Below are 17,995 nucleotides of genomic sequence, written 5' to 3'. Positions count from 1 at the left end.
GTGAAACATTAACCGTGCCAACCACAAGCCAGCATGGGCAACGGCTTTATCTTTTGTATAGCATGGTTCATTGCGGGGCACCATACTGAGAAGTGGCGGAGATAAGCCCACGGGGGTCGCTGGGGAGTCCATGCCTTGTTTATAAGGGGGTGATTATGATCCAGGAAAGGTGCGCTGTAATGGATTGTGTTGTGCAAGGGGTATTGTCACAACTCCTTTCCGAGGTACCGTGGTGGTATTGAGGCACATGGTGACATGATGTGGGGTTGTGTCTTGTGGGTACAGTGGTACACCTCTGTTCAGAGTAAAACTATTCGAATAGCCGTGCCCGCGGTTATGGGCGGGTCTAACAATGTCTTTCGTGATTAGTCTCACACCTCTCATCATAATAAAAGATGCTATAATTGGTAATAATTTGATTAGCTCCTGGTTTGGAATGGTATATTCCTGGTTTGGAGATAGGACTGTGCAGCCGGGATGGTTGTTCAGAATGGTTGGGCCTATACAACAGGGTATGTTGTATAGCGTTGGATTAATATTGTTTAATTATTACTTAACTATTTTATTAAATTCTGAAATGTTTATTAAAGGCTGTTTATGCAAATGGAACCCTATTATGCCATCCTTTGTTATCCTGTGCACTTGCATATTTGCTGCGTGACTTGCTGAGTATGTCATATACTCACCTTGCAATCATTCATCAGAGGAAGAGTTTTACAGTGATGCCGATGGTGTGGAGGATTAGGTGTAGCCCCGGTCAAGCTGCCTGTGGAATGGAGTCGTATGCGCCGTTTATCTTTCTTTCCGCTGCTTAGATCTTTATTGATTGAGAGGAACTATCTACCTCTGTAATGACATTTTATTCGCTTATTAATTAGAGTAATAATTGTACTCTATTATCAATTTGTTATTGTGTGCCTCGGCTGATTCCTGGACGAGGGTTCACACACATGTAAGCGTTTGGAATTTTGGATAGAAATTCCGGGCGTGACAAGTTGGTATCAGAGCTCCTTGACCCTAGGTTATGCCAAATGGTTACCCATAGAAGCCCTCTAAAAATATTGGAAAAGTAGAACTGTTCTCCTCCCCTTCTCTTTTAATTAAACCAAACTAATGGCACATGCATTTCCTAATATTTTTTTTAGTGGTTCTCGTTCAAAATTTATTCTAGCGTTATTAGTACTGTACATCTATTACTGTACTAATGGCTCATTTTACCAGCAAAAGTTTTACAATATTGTTTAGTTTAATCTTGCTGCAATGAAATAAATTTATCATGTTGATTTTATAACTTTCTTTTATTTCTTTTGAAACCGGTTGTTCAAAAGTACAAAATTTGTGACCTTGTTTCCAACTGTTTCAACTTATCCTGCAAGTTTGGCTTACCTTTTACTTTGATTTTCTAACTTTATTCAAATTAATCCAAAAACTTGTGCTATTAATTGGATAAATGTCTTAACTCCCTCCTTTCACTTGTCTTTAGATGCCGCGCTACAAGCCTGAGTACTTGTTTGGTGTTGAGGGATTTGTCCAGGAGTTGCGTACGATGTCCTTTGCCATAGGATTTGGGACTGCCCCTTTTTATGCCCAAATTCCTCATGATCGTCACGAAGAAAAGTGCCGAGTCAAAGTCACCTTGAACAGTAATAGTGAAGATATCCCCTCAGTGATGTTCGAAGCCGGAGGAAGAAACTACATCCATACATGTCAGGAGGTGGCAAGGATCGCCATAGGAGAGCTCCGCGATCGCTACAGTGATCAGTTGGCCGACACTGAGTATCGCTACCATCCTCGCCAACCCCAGGGAAGTGACCGTGGCAGCTACCTTGAGACTGAGGGAATTGAGAATGATGCTACCACAAGGCATTTGGTTGAGATGCTGTGGGCTATGGATGAAACCCGTGCGGAGACTGTGTTAGCGGCTCAAGATCGTGAAGATCGGAATCGTGGTAAGATTTGCAAGTTAGAGGACAAGGTGGATCGTTTGGAGAAGGAACTAGCCGTATTGAAGGGAGAAGCACCACCGCAGAAGGCCAGGGTTCGTCTCACCGCGAGGAAGAGAGCTCTATTTGTCCCTCGCTACCAATTGGTGCCAAAGGTCCGTGTGGTGGAGAAAGAAGTTACCCCAGCCCTAGCAGATCCTCCGGTCGTCAATGTAAGTGATGATGAAGGAGATGAATCGAAGCGCACCCATTCCAAGATTGAGTGGGGAGCAACTCAAGATGATGAAGACGAGCTGAACGAGCCTTCAATCAACTCCGATGCCCGGAAGACCTAGAATGCCTTGTCAAACCGTTGTCTTAGATCGTTGTGTTAGTTTGCTTGTTTAAGTTTGGTTGTGTGGGTCTTGCATGTGATTTACATCAGTGGTGGGATGTAAGTGCATGCGTTTGTTTGCTTTTGAGTGTTAGGAAGTTGGTGAGTTTAGTGGTGTGAGAGTCTTCAGTTTTGTAATAATGAAACTCAGTTAAGATCAATAAAAGTTAAAGTAATTCTCTGCCCTAAGTAGTTTTCCCCGGTTTCTCTTCTTGTGCCCTGCCCATGCCAGATGGTGCTCACTCGCAGCAACGGGAATGGCCCCAATAGTAACAATAACAATAACAATGAAGGGAACCCAACTCTTGCCCAAGTTCTTGCTCAACAGACACAGCTTATGAACATGATGATGCAGCAACTCCAGAACCAGCAGAACCAGGGAAATAACCATGCACCTCCCCAGAACAAGTTAGCAGAATTTCTTCGTGTGAGGCCGCCTATTTTCTCTAGTACCGCTAATCCTGTTGAAGCTGGTGATTGGCTGCATGCCATAGAGAAGAAGTTGGATTTGCTTCAGTGCACCGATCAGGAGAAGGTCTCATTTGCATCACACCAGCTGCATGGCCCTGCCTCTGAATGGTGGGATCACTTCCGCCTTAATAGGATTACTGCTGAACCTATCACTTGGCTTGAGTTCACCGCTGCTTTCCGGAAGACGCATATACCATCGGGAGTGGTGTCTCTCAAGAAGAAGGAATTCAGGTCGCTTACCCAGGGATCTCGCTCTGTTACCGAGTATCTGCACGAGTTCAATCGTCTGGCTCGTTATGCTCCGGAAGATGTACGCACTGATGAAGAGCGCCAGGAGAAGTTCTTGGAATGACTTAATGATGAGCTTTCTTATCCACTCATGACTGGGGATTATCCTGATTTCCAGAAGTTAGTGGATAAGGCTATTCGTCAGGAGGACAAATACAATCGCATGGAGCAGAAGAAACGCCGGATTGCTCATTTCATGACGCAACAGGGGAATAATCAGAGGCCGCGTCTTACTTTAGGACCCCAGTCCATGCCACAGGGAGGTTCTTCGTCTGTTGTTCGTCCGCAGCGTCAGTTCTTCAACAACAATGCTGGCAACAACATCCGCAATCAAGCTCCACGCCCTGTTGCAGCTTTGACACAGCAACAACCTGCCAAGAAGGAGCAAGGCAGCAAGCCCGTGGTGTGTTTCAACTGTGGAGAACCAGGACATTACGCTGACAAGTGTCCGAAGCCCCGACGCGCGAAGGTTGTCCCTGCCCAGAGCAACTCTACCGCACCAGCATCAAAGGCCCGTGTCAATCATGTTGCTGCTGCAGAAACTCAAGGTGCTCCAGATGTGATTTTGGGTACGTTCCTTGTTAACTTAGTCCCTGCAACAGTGCTTTTTGATTCTGGTGCTACACATTCATTCTTATCTATGAGTTTTGCGGGAAATCATGGGATGGAAGTAGAAGATCTTAGACGTCCTTTGATGGTTAATACCCCAAGTAATCAAGCACTCTCTTTGCAACATAGCCCCTTCTATCAGAATAGAAATTCAAGGAGTACCATTTCTGGCCAATCTTATCCTGTTAGAATCCAAAGACCTTGATGTCATCCTAGGGATGGACTGGTTAGCCAGACATAAAGGTGTGATAGACTGTGCTAACAGAAAAATAACTCTCACCAGCAATGATGGTCGAGTTGTAACTGTGCATGCATTGTCTCCTGAGTTTTTAAGGTCAAGACTGAACCAAATAACTTTGGAAGAGATTCCTATAGTTCGGGAGTATCCCGATGTGTTCCCAGATGATTTACCTGGTATGCCGCCTAAAAGGGATATAGAGTTCAGAATAGATTTGGTACCAGGAACAACTCCGATCCATAAGAGACCTTATAGAATGGCAGCCAATGAATTAGCAGAAGTCAAGAGGCAAGTAGACGATTTGCTTCAGAAAGGATACATCAGACCGAGTTCATCCCCATGGGGAGCTCCAGTAATTTTTGTGGAAAAGAAAGACCATACCCAGAGGATGTGTGTGGACTATCGTGCACTAAATGATATGACTATCAAGAATAAGTATCCGCTGCCCAGAATTGATGATTTGTTCGATCAGCTTAAAGGTGCCACCGTTTTCTCCAAGATAGATCTTCGATCAGGGTATCATCAGTTGAGAATCAAAGAGGAAGATATACCTAAGACAGCTTTTACCACTAGGTATGGATTGTTTGAATGTACTGTTATGTCTTTTGGACTTACCAATGCCCCCACTTTCTTCATGAACTTGATGAATAAGGTGTTTATGGAATACCTAGACAAGTTCGTGGTAGTCTTTATTGATGACATTCTTATCTACTCCCGAACCAAAGAAGAGCATATAGAACATCTTCGCCTTGCACTAGAAAAGCTACGAGAACATCAACTGTATGCTAAGTTTAGTAAGTGTGAATTTTGGTTGTCTGAAGTGAAGTTCCTTGGTCACGTCATCTCAGCAGGAGGAGTTGCCGTCGATCCTAGTAATGTGGAATCCGTAACCAACTGGAAACAACCAAAGACAGTTTCAGAGATTCGCAGTTTCCTAGGCCTCGCGGGATATTATCGGAGGTTTATAGAAAATTTTTCCAAGATTGCTAAGCCCATGACACGATTGCTTCAGAAAGATGTGAAGTACAAGTGGTCAGAAGAATGTGAGCAGAGTTTTCAAGAGTTGAAGAATCGCTTAATATCAGCTCCTATTTTGATTTTACCTGATCCAAAGAAGGGTTTCCAAGTGTATTGCGATGCATCCAAACTGGGGTTAGGTTGTGTTCTGATGCAAGATGGGAAGGTGGTTGCCTATGCATCTCGTCAGTTACGTCCGCATGAGAAGAACTACCCTACTCATGATCTTGAATTAGCTGCAGTAGTTCATGCGTTGAAAATTTGGCGTCATTATCTTTTTGGTACTCGTACAGAGGTGTATACCGATCACAAGAGTTTAAAGTATATCTTTACTCAGCCGGATTTGAACATGAGACAACGGAGATGGTTGGAATTAATTAAGGACTATGACATGGGAATTCATTATCACCCGGGAAAGGCTAATGTTGTAGCAGACGCTCTTAGCAGGAAAGGCTATTGCAATGCTACGGAAGGACGACAGTTGCCATTGGAATTATGCAAGGAATTTGAAAGATTAAATTTGGGAATTGTCAGTACAGGTTTCGTTGCAGCCTTAGAAGCGAAGCCCACTCTAATTGATCAAGTTAGAGAAGCCCAAATTAATAATCCTGATATTCAAGAAATTAAGAAGAATATGAGAAGAGGAAAAGCTATCGGTTTCTTGGAAGATGAGCAAGGAACTGTATGGTTGGGTGAGAGAATCTGCGTCCCCGACAACAAAGATTTAAAAGATGCAATTCTGAAAGAAGCCCATGATACTTTATACTCCATTCACCCTGGTAGTACCAAAATGTACCAGGATCTCAAGGAAAGATTTTGGTGGGCAAGTATGAAGCGTGAAATTGCAGAATACGTAGCAGTATGTGATGTTTGTCAGCGAGTCAAGGCAGAACATCAAAAACCCGCCGGTTTGTTGCAGCCTTTGAAGATTCCTGAATGGAAATGGGAGGAAATCGGTATGGATTTCATCACTGGTTTACCCAGAACGTCATCAGGTCATGACTCTATTTGGGTGATAGTCGACAGACTTACCAAAGTGGCTCATTTCATCCCAGTAAAGACAACATATTCTGGAAGTCGGTTGGCGGAATTGTATATGGCAAGGATTGTGTGTTTGCATGGCGTCCCTAAGAAAATAGTGTCTGATCGAGGCAGTCAGTTTACTTCAAAATTTTGGAAGAAGCTTCAGGAAGAGATGGGTTCTAAGCTGAACTTTAGTACTGCTTATCATCCACAGACAGACGGACAAACCGAAAGGGTGAATCAGATTTTGGAAGATATGTTGAGAGCTTGTGCTTTAGACTTCGGTGGAAGTTGGGATAAGAATCTACCTTATGCGGAATTTTCGTACAACAACAGTTATCAAGCTAGTCTTCAGATGGCTCCTTACGAAGCACTGTATGGTCGGAAGTGCCGCACTCCGCTTTTGTGGGATCAAACGGGAGAACGTCAGGTTTTCGGGACGGATATCTTGAGGGAAGCAGAAGAAAAGGTGAAAATCATTCAAGAAAGATTGCGTGTGGCCCAGTCTCGCCATAAGAGTTATGCCGACAATCGTCGTAGAGATCTAAGTTTTGACGCAGGAGATTATGTGTACCTTCGTGTCACGCCTCTTCGAGGGGTTCATCGTTTTCATACCAAAGGAAAATTGGCACCGCGTTTTGTGGGACCTTATAAGATTATCAGTAGAAGAGGAGAGGTTGCTTATCAGTTGGAGTTACCTCAATCTTTGGCAGGAGTCCATAATGTGTTCCATGTGTCGCAGTTGAAAAAGTGTTTAAGGGTACCTACCGAAGAAGCTAATCTTGAACATATAGAAGTCCAAGAGGATCTGACCTATGTTGAGAGACCAATCCATATCTTGGAAATAGATGAGAGAAGAACCAGAAATCGAGTTATCCGTTTTTGCAAAGTCCAATGGAGTAATCACTCGGAAGAAGAATCAACTTGGGAACGAGAAGATGAATTGAAGTCAGCTCATCCGCATCTGATCGCCAGTGCTTCCGAATCTCGAGGACGAGATTCTGTTTAAGGGGGGTAGGTTTGTCACATCCTAAAAATTCAAAAGATATAAATTGTTGTTTAAATGGAATTATTAGAATTTATTTTAAAAAGCTTTGAAGAGAAGATCTAATTTTAATTAATAAATTCCAATATAAAATGGGGCCAGATAAAATTTTATTAAATACTTTGCTTAATTCTATAATTCCTAGATTTTTCTGGGATTTATTTGAGCTAAGGAAGTATTTTTAATAAATGGAATTGCATTTCATGAATAATTTAAATTGAAAAAGGTTTTAAAAAGTCTTCTTTTGGCTTTGGGCCGAAAGTCGGCCCAAAACCCTTCCCTCTCTCCTCGGCCCAAGCCGGCCCAGTCCGCAGCCGCCCGCGCGCGCGCGTCCGCTCGCTGACAGGTGGGGCCCGCCTGTCAGGTCGTCGTCTTCCTCGCGATGGCCGCCGCCCGAAACCCTAGCGCCGCGCCGCCGCCGTTTCCTTCCAAATACGGTCGATCCTTTCCTTCTCCGGCCGAATTGATAGAGGGGAAATGATCCTCGGGATCTCCTCTACCTTTTCCCCTTTGGAAATATCGGCTAAATCGGCTTGGAAAGTGTTTGATTCGAAGTCGAATCGGATCGGCTTTTCTCTCTCCGAGCCCGACCTTTCCATCTCGTCGCCGGTCGCCGTGGGCCTTCGCCGCCGCCTCCTAGCCCCTTTAAAAGGACCCCCGGAGTCGCCGCTACCCGTCGCCACCCTCGCCTTCGCCTCTCGTCGCCGGTAGAGCTCTAGCGCCGTGTGACCTAGCGCCGCCGTCGCCGCCGTCGCTCCAGCTGTGCGCCGCCGCCGTTCCGGTCATCGCCGTCGCTCGGGAAGACCGCCGTCGTGGTCGCCAAGTCGCCGCTGTCCTCGTCCGCCCCTTCGCCGTCGCCGAAGATCGCCGGAGCACCATCGCCGCCGTCAACCCGAAGACCGCCGCCGTTTCTTCGTCGTCGCCGTCGCCGTCGCCGTCCGTTGGTCTTCCGCCGCTCCTTTGGTCACCGGTGAGTTCGCCGCGTCGCGCTCTACGTCTTGGTGCCCTCCGTTCGTGCCGAAGCGCCGCTGTTCGCCGGCGAGCATGCACGCCCGAGCCGCCGAGCCGCCGCCGCCGGTGGTGACGTCATCGCCGACGTCATCGTCGCCCTCTCCCGTGAGCCGGTCGTGGACCGTTCGATCTCGGCCGTCCGTTTTGGATCAAGTCGATCTCGGCCGTCCGTTCGCGTGAACCGTCGCCGTGCGCCCGGTCCACCGCGAAACCCTAGCTGCTGACGCAATAAATCCCTTTTTCCTTTTCAAAAATAATTCATTATTGCGTCATAATTCAATTAAAATCCATATAAGTGTTTTAATCCGATTTAATCTTCAAAAATTCATAACTAATTCATCTTAGCTCGGATTTAGTTGGTTCAAGTCTCTAAATTTTTCTAAAATTGAGATCTACATGTTAAAAATATCCACATGTACTGTTCATGCTTGTTTTTGTGCTGTTTTGGTGATTTTGCTCTTTTCTGCTTAGATTCCGTCGTTTCCGGAGAGTCCGTTTTCGCAGGAGAAGAGTTTGAAGAGTTCCAAGGCCAGCAAGGCAAGTCACACAGATCCCAAACAACCCTTTGAGCATGTTGATCCCGTTTAAAGCTATCATTTCTATTCAACTATTGCATTTATTTTCGAATGTCATTGGGTGGAATTAACCTATTGTTTGCTAAAGCCCTTTTGTTCTTGATTACTTTATTCCTTGATATCTTGGGTTATTATAACTTGACTAGTTGAGCTTTATATATTGGTTCAGCTAGATATTAGATATAATTGCTTAGCCCTGCTTAGAAACATTAGCACACTATTGGGATAACTTAAGATTTACTATTATTTAATGATGGCTTAATGATAGGTCACGATGGTCAATCGTGATTGGTTAATTAATTAATGTGCCAACTAAAACCTGATAATGGTGGGTTGTGAGCACATGGTTTTGATGGTCGTGCTCATGACAATTAAGGACCGGTTCACGAGTTTCGGTTGTGAAACATTAACCGTGCCAACCACAAGCCAGCATGGGCAACGGCTTTATCTTTTGTATAGCATGGTTCATTGCGGGGCACCAGACTGAGAAGTGGCGGAGATAAGCCCACGGGGGTCGCTGGGGAGTCCATGTCTTGTTTATAAGGGGGTGATTATGATCCAGGAAAGGTGCGCTGTAATGGATTGTGTTGTGCAAGGGGTATTGTCACAACTCCTTTCCGAGGTACCGTGGTGGTATTGAGGCACATGGTGACATGATGTGGGGTTGTGTCTTGTGGGTACAGTGGTACACCTCTGTTCAGAGTAAAACTATTCGAATAGCCGTGCCCGCGGTTATGGGCGGGTCTAACAATGTCTTTCGTGATTAGTCTCACACATCTCATCATAATAAAAGATGCTATAATTGGTAATAATTTGATTAGCTCCTGGTTTGGAATGGTATATTCCTGGTTTGGAGATAGGACTGTGCAGCCGGGATGGTTGTTCAGAATGGTTGGGCCTATATAACAGGGTATGTTGTATAGCGTTGGATTAATATTGTTTAATTATTACTTAACTGTTTTATTAAATTCTGAAATGTTTATTAAAGGCTGTTTATGCAAATGGAACCCTATTATGCCATCCTTTGTTATCCTGTGCACTTGCATATTTGCTGCGTGACTTGCTGAGTATGTCATATACTCACCTTGCAATCATTCATCAGAGGAAGAGTTTTACAGTGATGCCGATGGTGTGGAGGATTAGGTGTAGCCCCGGTCAAGCTGCCTGTGGAATGGAGTCGTTTGCGCCGTTTATCTTTCTTTCCGCTGCTTAGATCTTTATTGATTGAGAGGAACTATCTACCTCTGTAATGACATTTTATTCGCTTATTAATTAGAGTAATAATTGTACTCTATTATCAATTTGTTATTGTGTGCCTCGGCTGATTCCTGGACGAGGGTTCACACACATGTAAGCGTTTGGAATTTTGGATAGAAATTCCGGGCGTGACAGTGAGCCCCCGGTGGACTTTCGCAACAACGGTGCCAAGTGGCACCCCGCATCACAAGCTCAAATCCCACATGAAAATGACCAATCGGCGATAGATATATGAGTATATCCATGCCAAGATTAAGCTAAGTTCATCAATGTGACAATATATATACAGCGGGAGAAGCTATGCTTCTCAAATCAACCTGAAAGTGTTCATTCCATAACCTAAGAAATTGAGGGAAGAGAACTAGAGATTCGATACAAGGGTGCAAAACTGTAATGGCAGCCTGAGAAAAGTCGCTGGGAGACTTGAGAGTTGAGACTCTGATTCCTTTGCAGTCCATAGCAATGCTGGTGCTATGGCACCTGGCTCTGTCTCATTCATCCGTGAACATATTGCCATGGCGGACAGACAAAATGCAGGGGCAGAGGCACCTGAGAAGCCAGTCATCATACAGAGGAAACCAAGCATTCTTTGTCTCCTAGCAGATTCCCCTGTCAATGTGAAAGACAACTAGACAAGCCGCCTGATGAAAAGCAGCTGATCATGTGCCATTGGGAGTGGCATCTGAGAGTGTGTGGTTGATGTCCTCGCCATGTTTTCCGTTCATCTGCACACGTTGCCGCTGGATAATCGGAAATAGGTACGTTAGGGGAAATATCAAAATGGTTGCTGCATATAAGTTGCTAGGTACTATGTAGAAGATAAAAGGCTTGTGGTTATGTTGCAATTGAACTACAATGAAATGTAGATATGTTTCATTGTTGGATGAAAATTTTATGACAAAATAACTTCTAAGTTTGGGAAGTTCATTTGGAGATTAAAATAGAACATAGAGTAGCTGATTAATGCTCTATGATACCCGATCAGTAGAATCGACAGTGTTTCCATTTAACAATTTATGGAACTCTTCCTTCATCTTGCAATCCTTCTCTAGTTTATGGAGCTCTTCCTTTGTTCTGCCATCTTTATCTTTCGCTGTAACTGGGAGCAAAGATGATCCATTTGTGCGATCTGGCATTTCTGTAGAATTGCCACTAACGATTGTTACAGAATGAACCACATGGATAATACTGCATAATTAAAGGAAGCTAAAAGAGGGTACCTGGTAGCTTATTGTCAATAAAGAATACAACCAAATTGACAGTATACCTGACGAAAAAGAATGCACCAAAGTCAGATGCCACTACAAGGCAATCATATTACAGAAATGAAACTTTATCCTACCAAGCAACAACAACATCCACGCTGTAGTGTTTTCGAGAAGCAATTATAAGAAGACTCTGAATTATAGCCATCAGCCAAGCAAGAATCTTAATCAACCTAACAAAACAGGAACAACCAATGAGATTAGAAGATCAGATGTCAGAGTACTGAGTTAGCATGCAACTTGAACCAAATTTATGACATATTACAGGCAAAAAATGACCAGGGAAAGAGACAAATAAGCGTGTGTGCGCATATGCATTCTATATTTTAATACCTTTTGGATCCATATTTATGATATGTACGCACGAAAACAAGTGTAAAGATCATGTGAGATGAAAAAATCAGATCGCCACAACCAAAAAGCACTCCACGAGGAACTGCAAAGGAAAAAAAAAGGAAATTCAGATGATTTTCCACCCATCTGGACAAAAGATTCAACCCAACAAATGATGAAAGGCTTACAGTTGATCAGGAGCACTTCAAGTACATTATGGGGCGGTGGAAGAGTGGCCATTTTTGAGCCCTGCAAAATGCAAAGATAAATGACTTCAGTAAGCCTTTAACAAAGTATGACAGTATGTAGTTCACGAGTATGCTTTAGCTATGATGAGAAATTAAGGTTACCTCCCGACAGTGATAATTTGGACCTGGGAGCTGAGTGGAATAGAAAGTAATAATCCGCAAAAATTGTGAAGCCTAGAGGAAAGAAAAGAAAAACATCATTGTTACATCATGATTATAATGGTTGCAGAGATAAGTTAAAAGACATGGGACAGCCACTTACAACTAAAAAGGCCAGCACCCTGCGCCAGAGTAGAACAGTGTAGAAACGTTTGCTATGATAAATAAAAGGGTGAAAACTCCACTGCAAAACCATAAAGATTGTCAGTCAATTACACTACTTTATGATCAAGCATTACATGCAAGTAGCTTAAACAAACCAAATTCTGTTGATGCGGAGAGGAGCAAAATACATAAACGCCTCTGCTATACTACAACACAAAGAAGTGCATCTCACATTCTCACCATTTTAACATCTTAATTGTACAGAAAATTGGTGCAACAAATAGCTTCGAAAAACATTTTTTGTTCTTACAGATCATGCAGACAAGACCTTACTAAAAGGACCAAACTACCATACTGTAGTACATATTGGAGGTGGCAATAATTTATCGGAGAGCAATTGATTAACCCATGGTCATAAGGTACAAAATCACACTAAGCTAAATTATCAAATTACTTTTTCACTTTCATAAATCAATCTGGATAGCCACTATTTTCAAATTTATTTCTCACTGCAGCTCTTTCAAATTGTGTTGTTTACTTGTCAATATCAGCAGGGCTGTCATTGCCATTTACACTACAAGATTTCTGGCTAACTTATTCAAGATATAAGAAGAAAGGGTCATTACAAAACATACATCATTAATTATCAAATATGTATGAACTATGCAATAGATGATCATATGCAGTGAAGCAAAATAGCCACCTACCAACAGGAAGGAAATGAAGATGAATGTGAACACGCTCTCACTAACATATCCTTTGTCCTGTCCAAGTTCCTAAAAACAAAGAGAAGTGCCACCAGTGGCAGGAACAAATCAGTACCATTGTTCTTTGACAGATATGAGATTAATTTTTACCAGGTCACATACCGGAAGAGCCATGAATCCCAAGTCCTGGAGCAGTGGCCCAGGTCGATGCAAGTAATGTACTCCTCGAGCAGCCAGTCCATGAATGTACTAATTATAGGTAAAAGGATTGCATGAATTTCCAATATCATCCATTAATGAACAGATAATATTATGTAAGAAGTAAATCTTGAGAAGATGATGAAGAACAATAAAAGTTGGACATTTTATTTTATTTTTCCACGCTCTCAAAAAGAGAACCTGTAGAAAATACAAGGAGAAGAAAGATTTTATTTAGGCGCCAACCGGCATTTCGCATTGCAACCTATCAAGCCATATGGGAAATCAAATCTCACGCTTTCCCAACAGTTAGTTTCATTCTTTCTCCATCGTGTACAGAAAAGGACTGTAGATCTTACTGCGCTCTAAAATGTTTACTCATCTAAGGAAGTAAATCAATTATAATAACACAAACATGGAGAAAAAAAGTTATATGAAATCACCACAGTTGAGTCAGATTTCTAGGGAATGGAGCATGTCTGACAGGGAGCAGTATCACAAATGGAACCAACTATGTCAAAGGATTGGGTGCGCGATTTTATTAAATATCAAGAGGATAGGTTGCACCTAAGTTCAAATGAATTCATCTCCTATATCTCAACTCAAAATAGAAAATAATGCAAGTCCTATTATCCCAAAATGTTAATTGCAGTATTATTTCTGAGGTCAACTTATGATATTTAATTATTATCTTCTCATAATAGAGCATATCCTGTTACAGTACAAGCGAATATATCTGATGACAGGCCCATGAATATCCAATTCATTTCCAGAATGGCATTAATAATCATCTTTAGTTCAATAAACCAACCTACAAGTTGTTTGCATGAGCATGATTACAGTTTCGAGGAGACTACATGCAGGACAAGAAACATCACAGTAACTGCATAATAAGCGCGCTGATTTTATGAAAAGAATTTCAGAAATAAATAAATACTTGCAAAATCTAGACAAACATAAGAGGCAATTTATCTAACATATTTTACAAGAGGGACCAATAGCAAGCTAATTGTCTCAAACTCTCTAAGCAGGGAACTTTTGAAGAAGACACAAGGCAACAATTTCTCCCCATGATATGACATCTATCATGGTATATTGCTTTTGACCTTGGCTCCAGCTCAACCAAGATTGCCAGTGCTTGAACTGCTTTCTGTGAATTTGCAGTAGTTGCTCATCCAAGTATCCAACATTTCTCAACAAGCTCTGGATTTTTTTTTCTACTCTGAGGACATATCACATAAACAGATTGAATCATACTTCCATCCCCAATACTCCCCTCTTGATTAACAACAAACTAAATTCACCTAAACTGTGCAGACATATAGTTTTCATGCAAATGTTCAATCAGCCACACCCTTGCTCGAGGTGAGGTATAATTTACCACACTTAGTTCATACAACTAAACCCTCTGGGCAGTGTTGACACAGAATTCGTACCGGTCCCCAAATCCAACTCTAAAATTAGCATAGATTGTACGATGCAGAGCTAGCTAAAATTGCCGTTCAAAAGGGGTCGACCACGTGCTATATCAAAATTTTTGAAACACACAGAAAATAGCAGTCAAGAATTACAAAGCACGCCACAAATATGGCAATTATGCACACGGAGCCACGGAGGATAAAAAAAATCAAAGGAAATAAACTGAAGTTTACCTGAAACACCAATCCGGCAAGGAGCAAGCGCCACTTCTCGAAAAGAAGCTGCAGCTCCACCGCTATCTCCGCACACACCTTCCTCCATAGCTGCACAAAGGCGGGTAAAAAAAAATCACAAACCATAGCTAGAACATCCCAACCCCATGTGCCAACGAATCCACACCTTGGTAGCCTCCCGAGCGATGTAAACCGCCATGGCCGCAACTCCCGCTCCTCGCCCGCCGCCTACAGGTACACCCTGGAGGGCTCACACCCATGCTCCGATCCGCGCATCACTGCTGGGATCACGGCATCTCGTCGCAGCCAGGACCTCGCCACCTCCTCGGGACCGCCGCGAGATCGCCGCCCGCCGAGCGGAGGAGGATCCCCCCAAGCAGCTAGCTCCGGGGCCTCCAAGAGGGGGGGGGAGCGGCGAGCGGCGCGAATGCAATTTTCCGGCGACGAGGCGAGTGAGGGTGGGGGTGGTCAGGCTCAGGCCGCCGCGGAGGAGAGTCACGCGGCGACGGCGTCGACGGTTTGAATCCGGGAGGGGGAGGGTGGGTTCGAGGAACAAAAGGGTCAGCGGAGTGGGCGTTTTGGTAAAATGCGGTGGGTTTAAGTAACTGACCGCATTAAGCGGAGTAGTTGCGCTTCTCTTTCCTTTCTTTTTCCCCTGTTTTTAGAGGATTGCGCTATTTTTTTTGGTTACCAGTGCTTCCAATGTTCCAAGAATCCAAGTTCCAGCTCATCTAGGGTTCCATTCATGGAATTAAATGTAGTAGTATCATATTATAGAAAATTGATACTAGATCGATATATGTCTCACGAAATACTAGTGAACGGGAAATTCAAGAAAATGTGAGGAACATTCGTCTTAATTTTTGTACTTCCTCTGTTTACAAATCTTTGATGTTTTTCGCAATATTTGATACTCCCTACGTTCCATAATAAGGCACAACCACTTTTAGTAGATGTTATATAATATAAGGCATGCATGCAAGCATGCAATTAACTATGGCATCTTCTCCATTAAATTATTACTTTTTTAAATCTTCCACTCTCATATTATCTGATCATATTGGATGTATGCATTATATTTATTAGGATGATTCAAACTACAAGATGATAATAATTATTTTTTGGTCTTTATGTTAAGAGTGGTTGTGCCTTATATTTTGGAATAGAGGGAGTATAGTTTTTGATGAATTTGTTCATCAAATTCGTGTTAAAATAACTTTGTAAAATCTAATAGGTTTATAACATTACGATAATACCCTCCAAAATAAATCGAGAAATTATTAATAGTCATAGTTTGAAAAGGTAATTTGAAACAAAACAGTGCATTAGTTTTTACAACCAATTACCATAGAAATACCAAAACATTATTATTTCTGATAGGTAGGAACAGACACATCCATTACGTAGGGTGAGATGACTAGACCAACCACGACCTGTGACACCAACACCTCCAGAAACATGCCCTAGTATAGCGTATAGCCACCGACCCGACATCAGCCCATTAGATCAATTAGGTACTACCTTCCGTCCTAAAATATAGTTATTTCTAGCACAATACTTTGTCTTAAAATAAAGCTATTTTTCTACCTATCTTCTCCTCTCAACCAATCACAACCATTCTTTTTCACCTAATTTCTCTTTTCAACCAATCACCCACATTTTTCAATCATTCTCACCTACTTTCTTAATACCCGTGCCAATCTTAAAAATGCTTACATTTTGGGACGGAGTAATATTTCATACACGAGGTATCGATCATCATATGATCTTTGTGTATATGATTGCTTGTCTTCATTTCTAACTCGCTCAATCTTTTTTAATGCATCATCAAGTGGGGTGATTACGATTCATGTGCTACATGCCGTGCACGAGCACAGCTACGCATTTGCTTTCTGCGGTTTGCCAATATCATTGTAGAAGTTCTTTGGTGTTTAAATGTATTGATTATAATCTGTTTTTATGCGATTATAATATAAATATAATATATTTTACAGCAAAAATAATATACCCTACAAGATGTCTTTGCCAATGATCTCCGTCGTCCCATGTGCGCCATACAGTTGTATGATTGTATCTGCCACTCGGCAACAATGGAGCCGCAAAGAGCTTTTGGAAGAAGTTTGCAATGTCCTAATGACGTATTTATCAATGTTCAATTAGACTTGGCTACGGCAGCCAACCAGAGCCTAACCCGGTTTACTCAAACTTGGCCTGCACAAATTATTTAGTTTGGCATATTTTACTGTTAGTATCAATTAACATTATAGGGACATTTAAGTATTTAACTGATATATACGTCTACATTCTGGTGGTGCTGGGGAATTCTTTTTTTTCATATAAATCTTCAGTATTTGTGATTGAAGATAGCACGTGTACTTGTTTATTCCATGTATTGACCGTTGTCCGCTGTGATATCAACAAATGTACGTACCCCGATACTATACAAAACAATTAATGTGTACTCTCCTATGTAGCACACCACAAATTCTTTATTGAAAACGAAGCATAGAACATTATATAGAGGCCGGCCGGTGCCATCCTTCTCTCGAAGGATCAAACTTTGCTAATCCATCGTTCCATCTTCTGTGCTAGGTTGGCACCAAGCTAGCGTACGCTGTCTATCCGCGGAATAACCATCCGGTCATGCAAATTCCACCTTCCTTGTAATACCATTCCAAGTCAAAGCTCGGAGAATACGAAAGGGAACCAAGCCAAGTCTTATTTTGTCATTCCGATACCTATTTTCCCCATGTGAAATTCGAATGTTCTCAACATGACTCGAAACTTTGATACTACTACCTGTTAACTGCTTTCTCATGCAGATCCCAGCGATCCGGATCGGGGTTCATAAAAAAACCGACACAGCTGGAGATGGAAACATGGAGAACCAAACAACCCCAAGTGACGCGAACGTGGTGGTGATCACACGCTGCTACGGGACAAGCCGATGACAAGTGCACGTCTGCGCCCAGCAACTTTGACATGTGCCGTTGGCCAAGCCAAATTTAATACTCCGTATCATACACATCTGTACCGAATCATCTGCGTAGCAGTATCATGGCGTATCATGCACACACGTGGCGGATAAGCTGGCTTGGACGGCTAAAGTTGTACGCGTCCAGAGCGAGGAGGTGATGAAAATTAGAGGAGAAAGGTTGCAGTCGCGGCGAAGCAAGATGGACAAGCAGACGCCACAGGGGCACGGCGAGAAGCCGCGGTATTTGCCCAGATGGGCGCCTGTTTTGTTCGAACCCGACAGGTGCTTTCAGCCGGAAAGGCGAGGCATCATCATCCGCGTCGAAGACGCGTAGCGATCGGTAGAGCCATCAACACACGCACGCTGCGGTCTCGATCATGATTCGCACTTTCACAGCGGTTCGTTTCTGGCGTTTTTTTTTTCTTTTTTTGCGAGCACGATCACGATCTCAGCTAGCTAGTTTTACATCCAAAACTAGTACTGTCGTGTACAAGGAATAAA

At 42.8% G+C, this 17,995-nt stretch overlaps 1 protein-coding gene across 1 annotated transcript; it reads right to left on the bottom strand.

The window, feature by feature from the left end:
* Positions 1–10,055: 10,055 nt before the first annotated feature.
* LOC4324799 (phosphatidylinositol:ceramide inositolphosphotransferase-like) lies at positions 10,056–15,088 on the bottom strand. Its single transcript, NM_001428158.1, has 12 exons — positions 14,684–15,088; positions 14,518–14,607; positions 12,830–12,916; positions 12,668–12,736; positions 11,959–12,039; positions 11,799–11,870; positions 11,637–11,697; positions 11,449–11,551; positions 11,193–11,288; positions 11,071–11,117; positions 10,828–10,988; positions 10,056–10,590 (listed from the first exon to the last, which is right to left on the bottom strand). The coding sequence occupies exons 1-12, from the start codon at positions 14,714–14,716 to the stop codon at positions 10,510–10,512; spliced, it is 981 nt and encodes a 326-aa protein (NP_001415087.1). The 5' UTR covers positions 14,717–15,088; the 3' UTR covers positions 10,056–10,509.
* Between the last annotated feature and the right edge of the window lie 2,907 nt (positions 15,089–17,995).

Source organism: Oryza sativa, chromosome 1 (assembly GCF_034140825.1).
Source record: "Oryza sativa Japonica Group chromosome 1, ASM3414082v1".
Lineage (NCBI taxonomy): Eukaryota > Viridiplantae > Streptophyta > Magnoliopsida > Poales > Poaceae > Oryza > Oryza sativa.
Note: the sequence above shows the minus strand (reverse complement) of the source record. Positions and strands in the feature narration are given on the sequence as shown.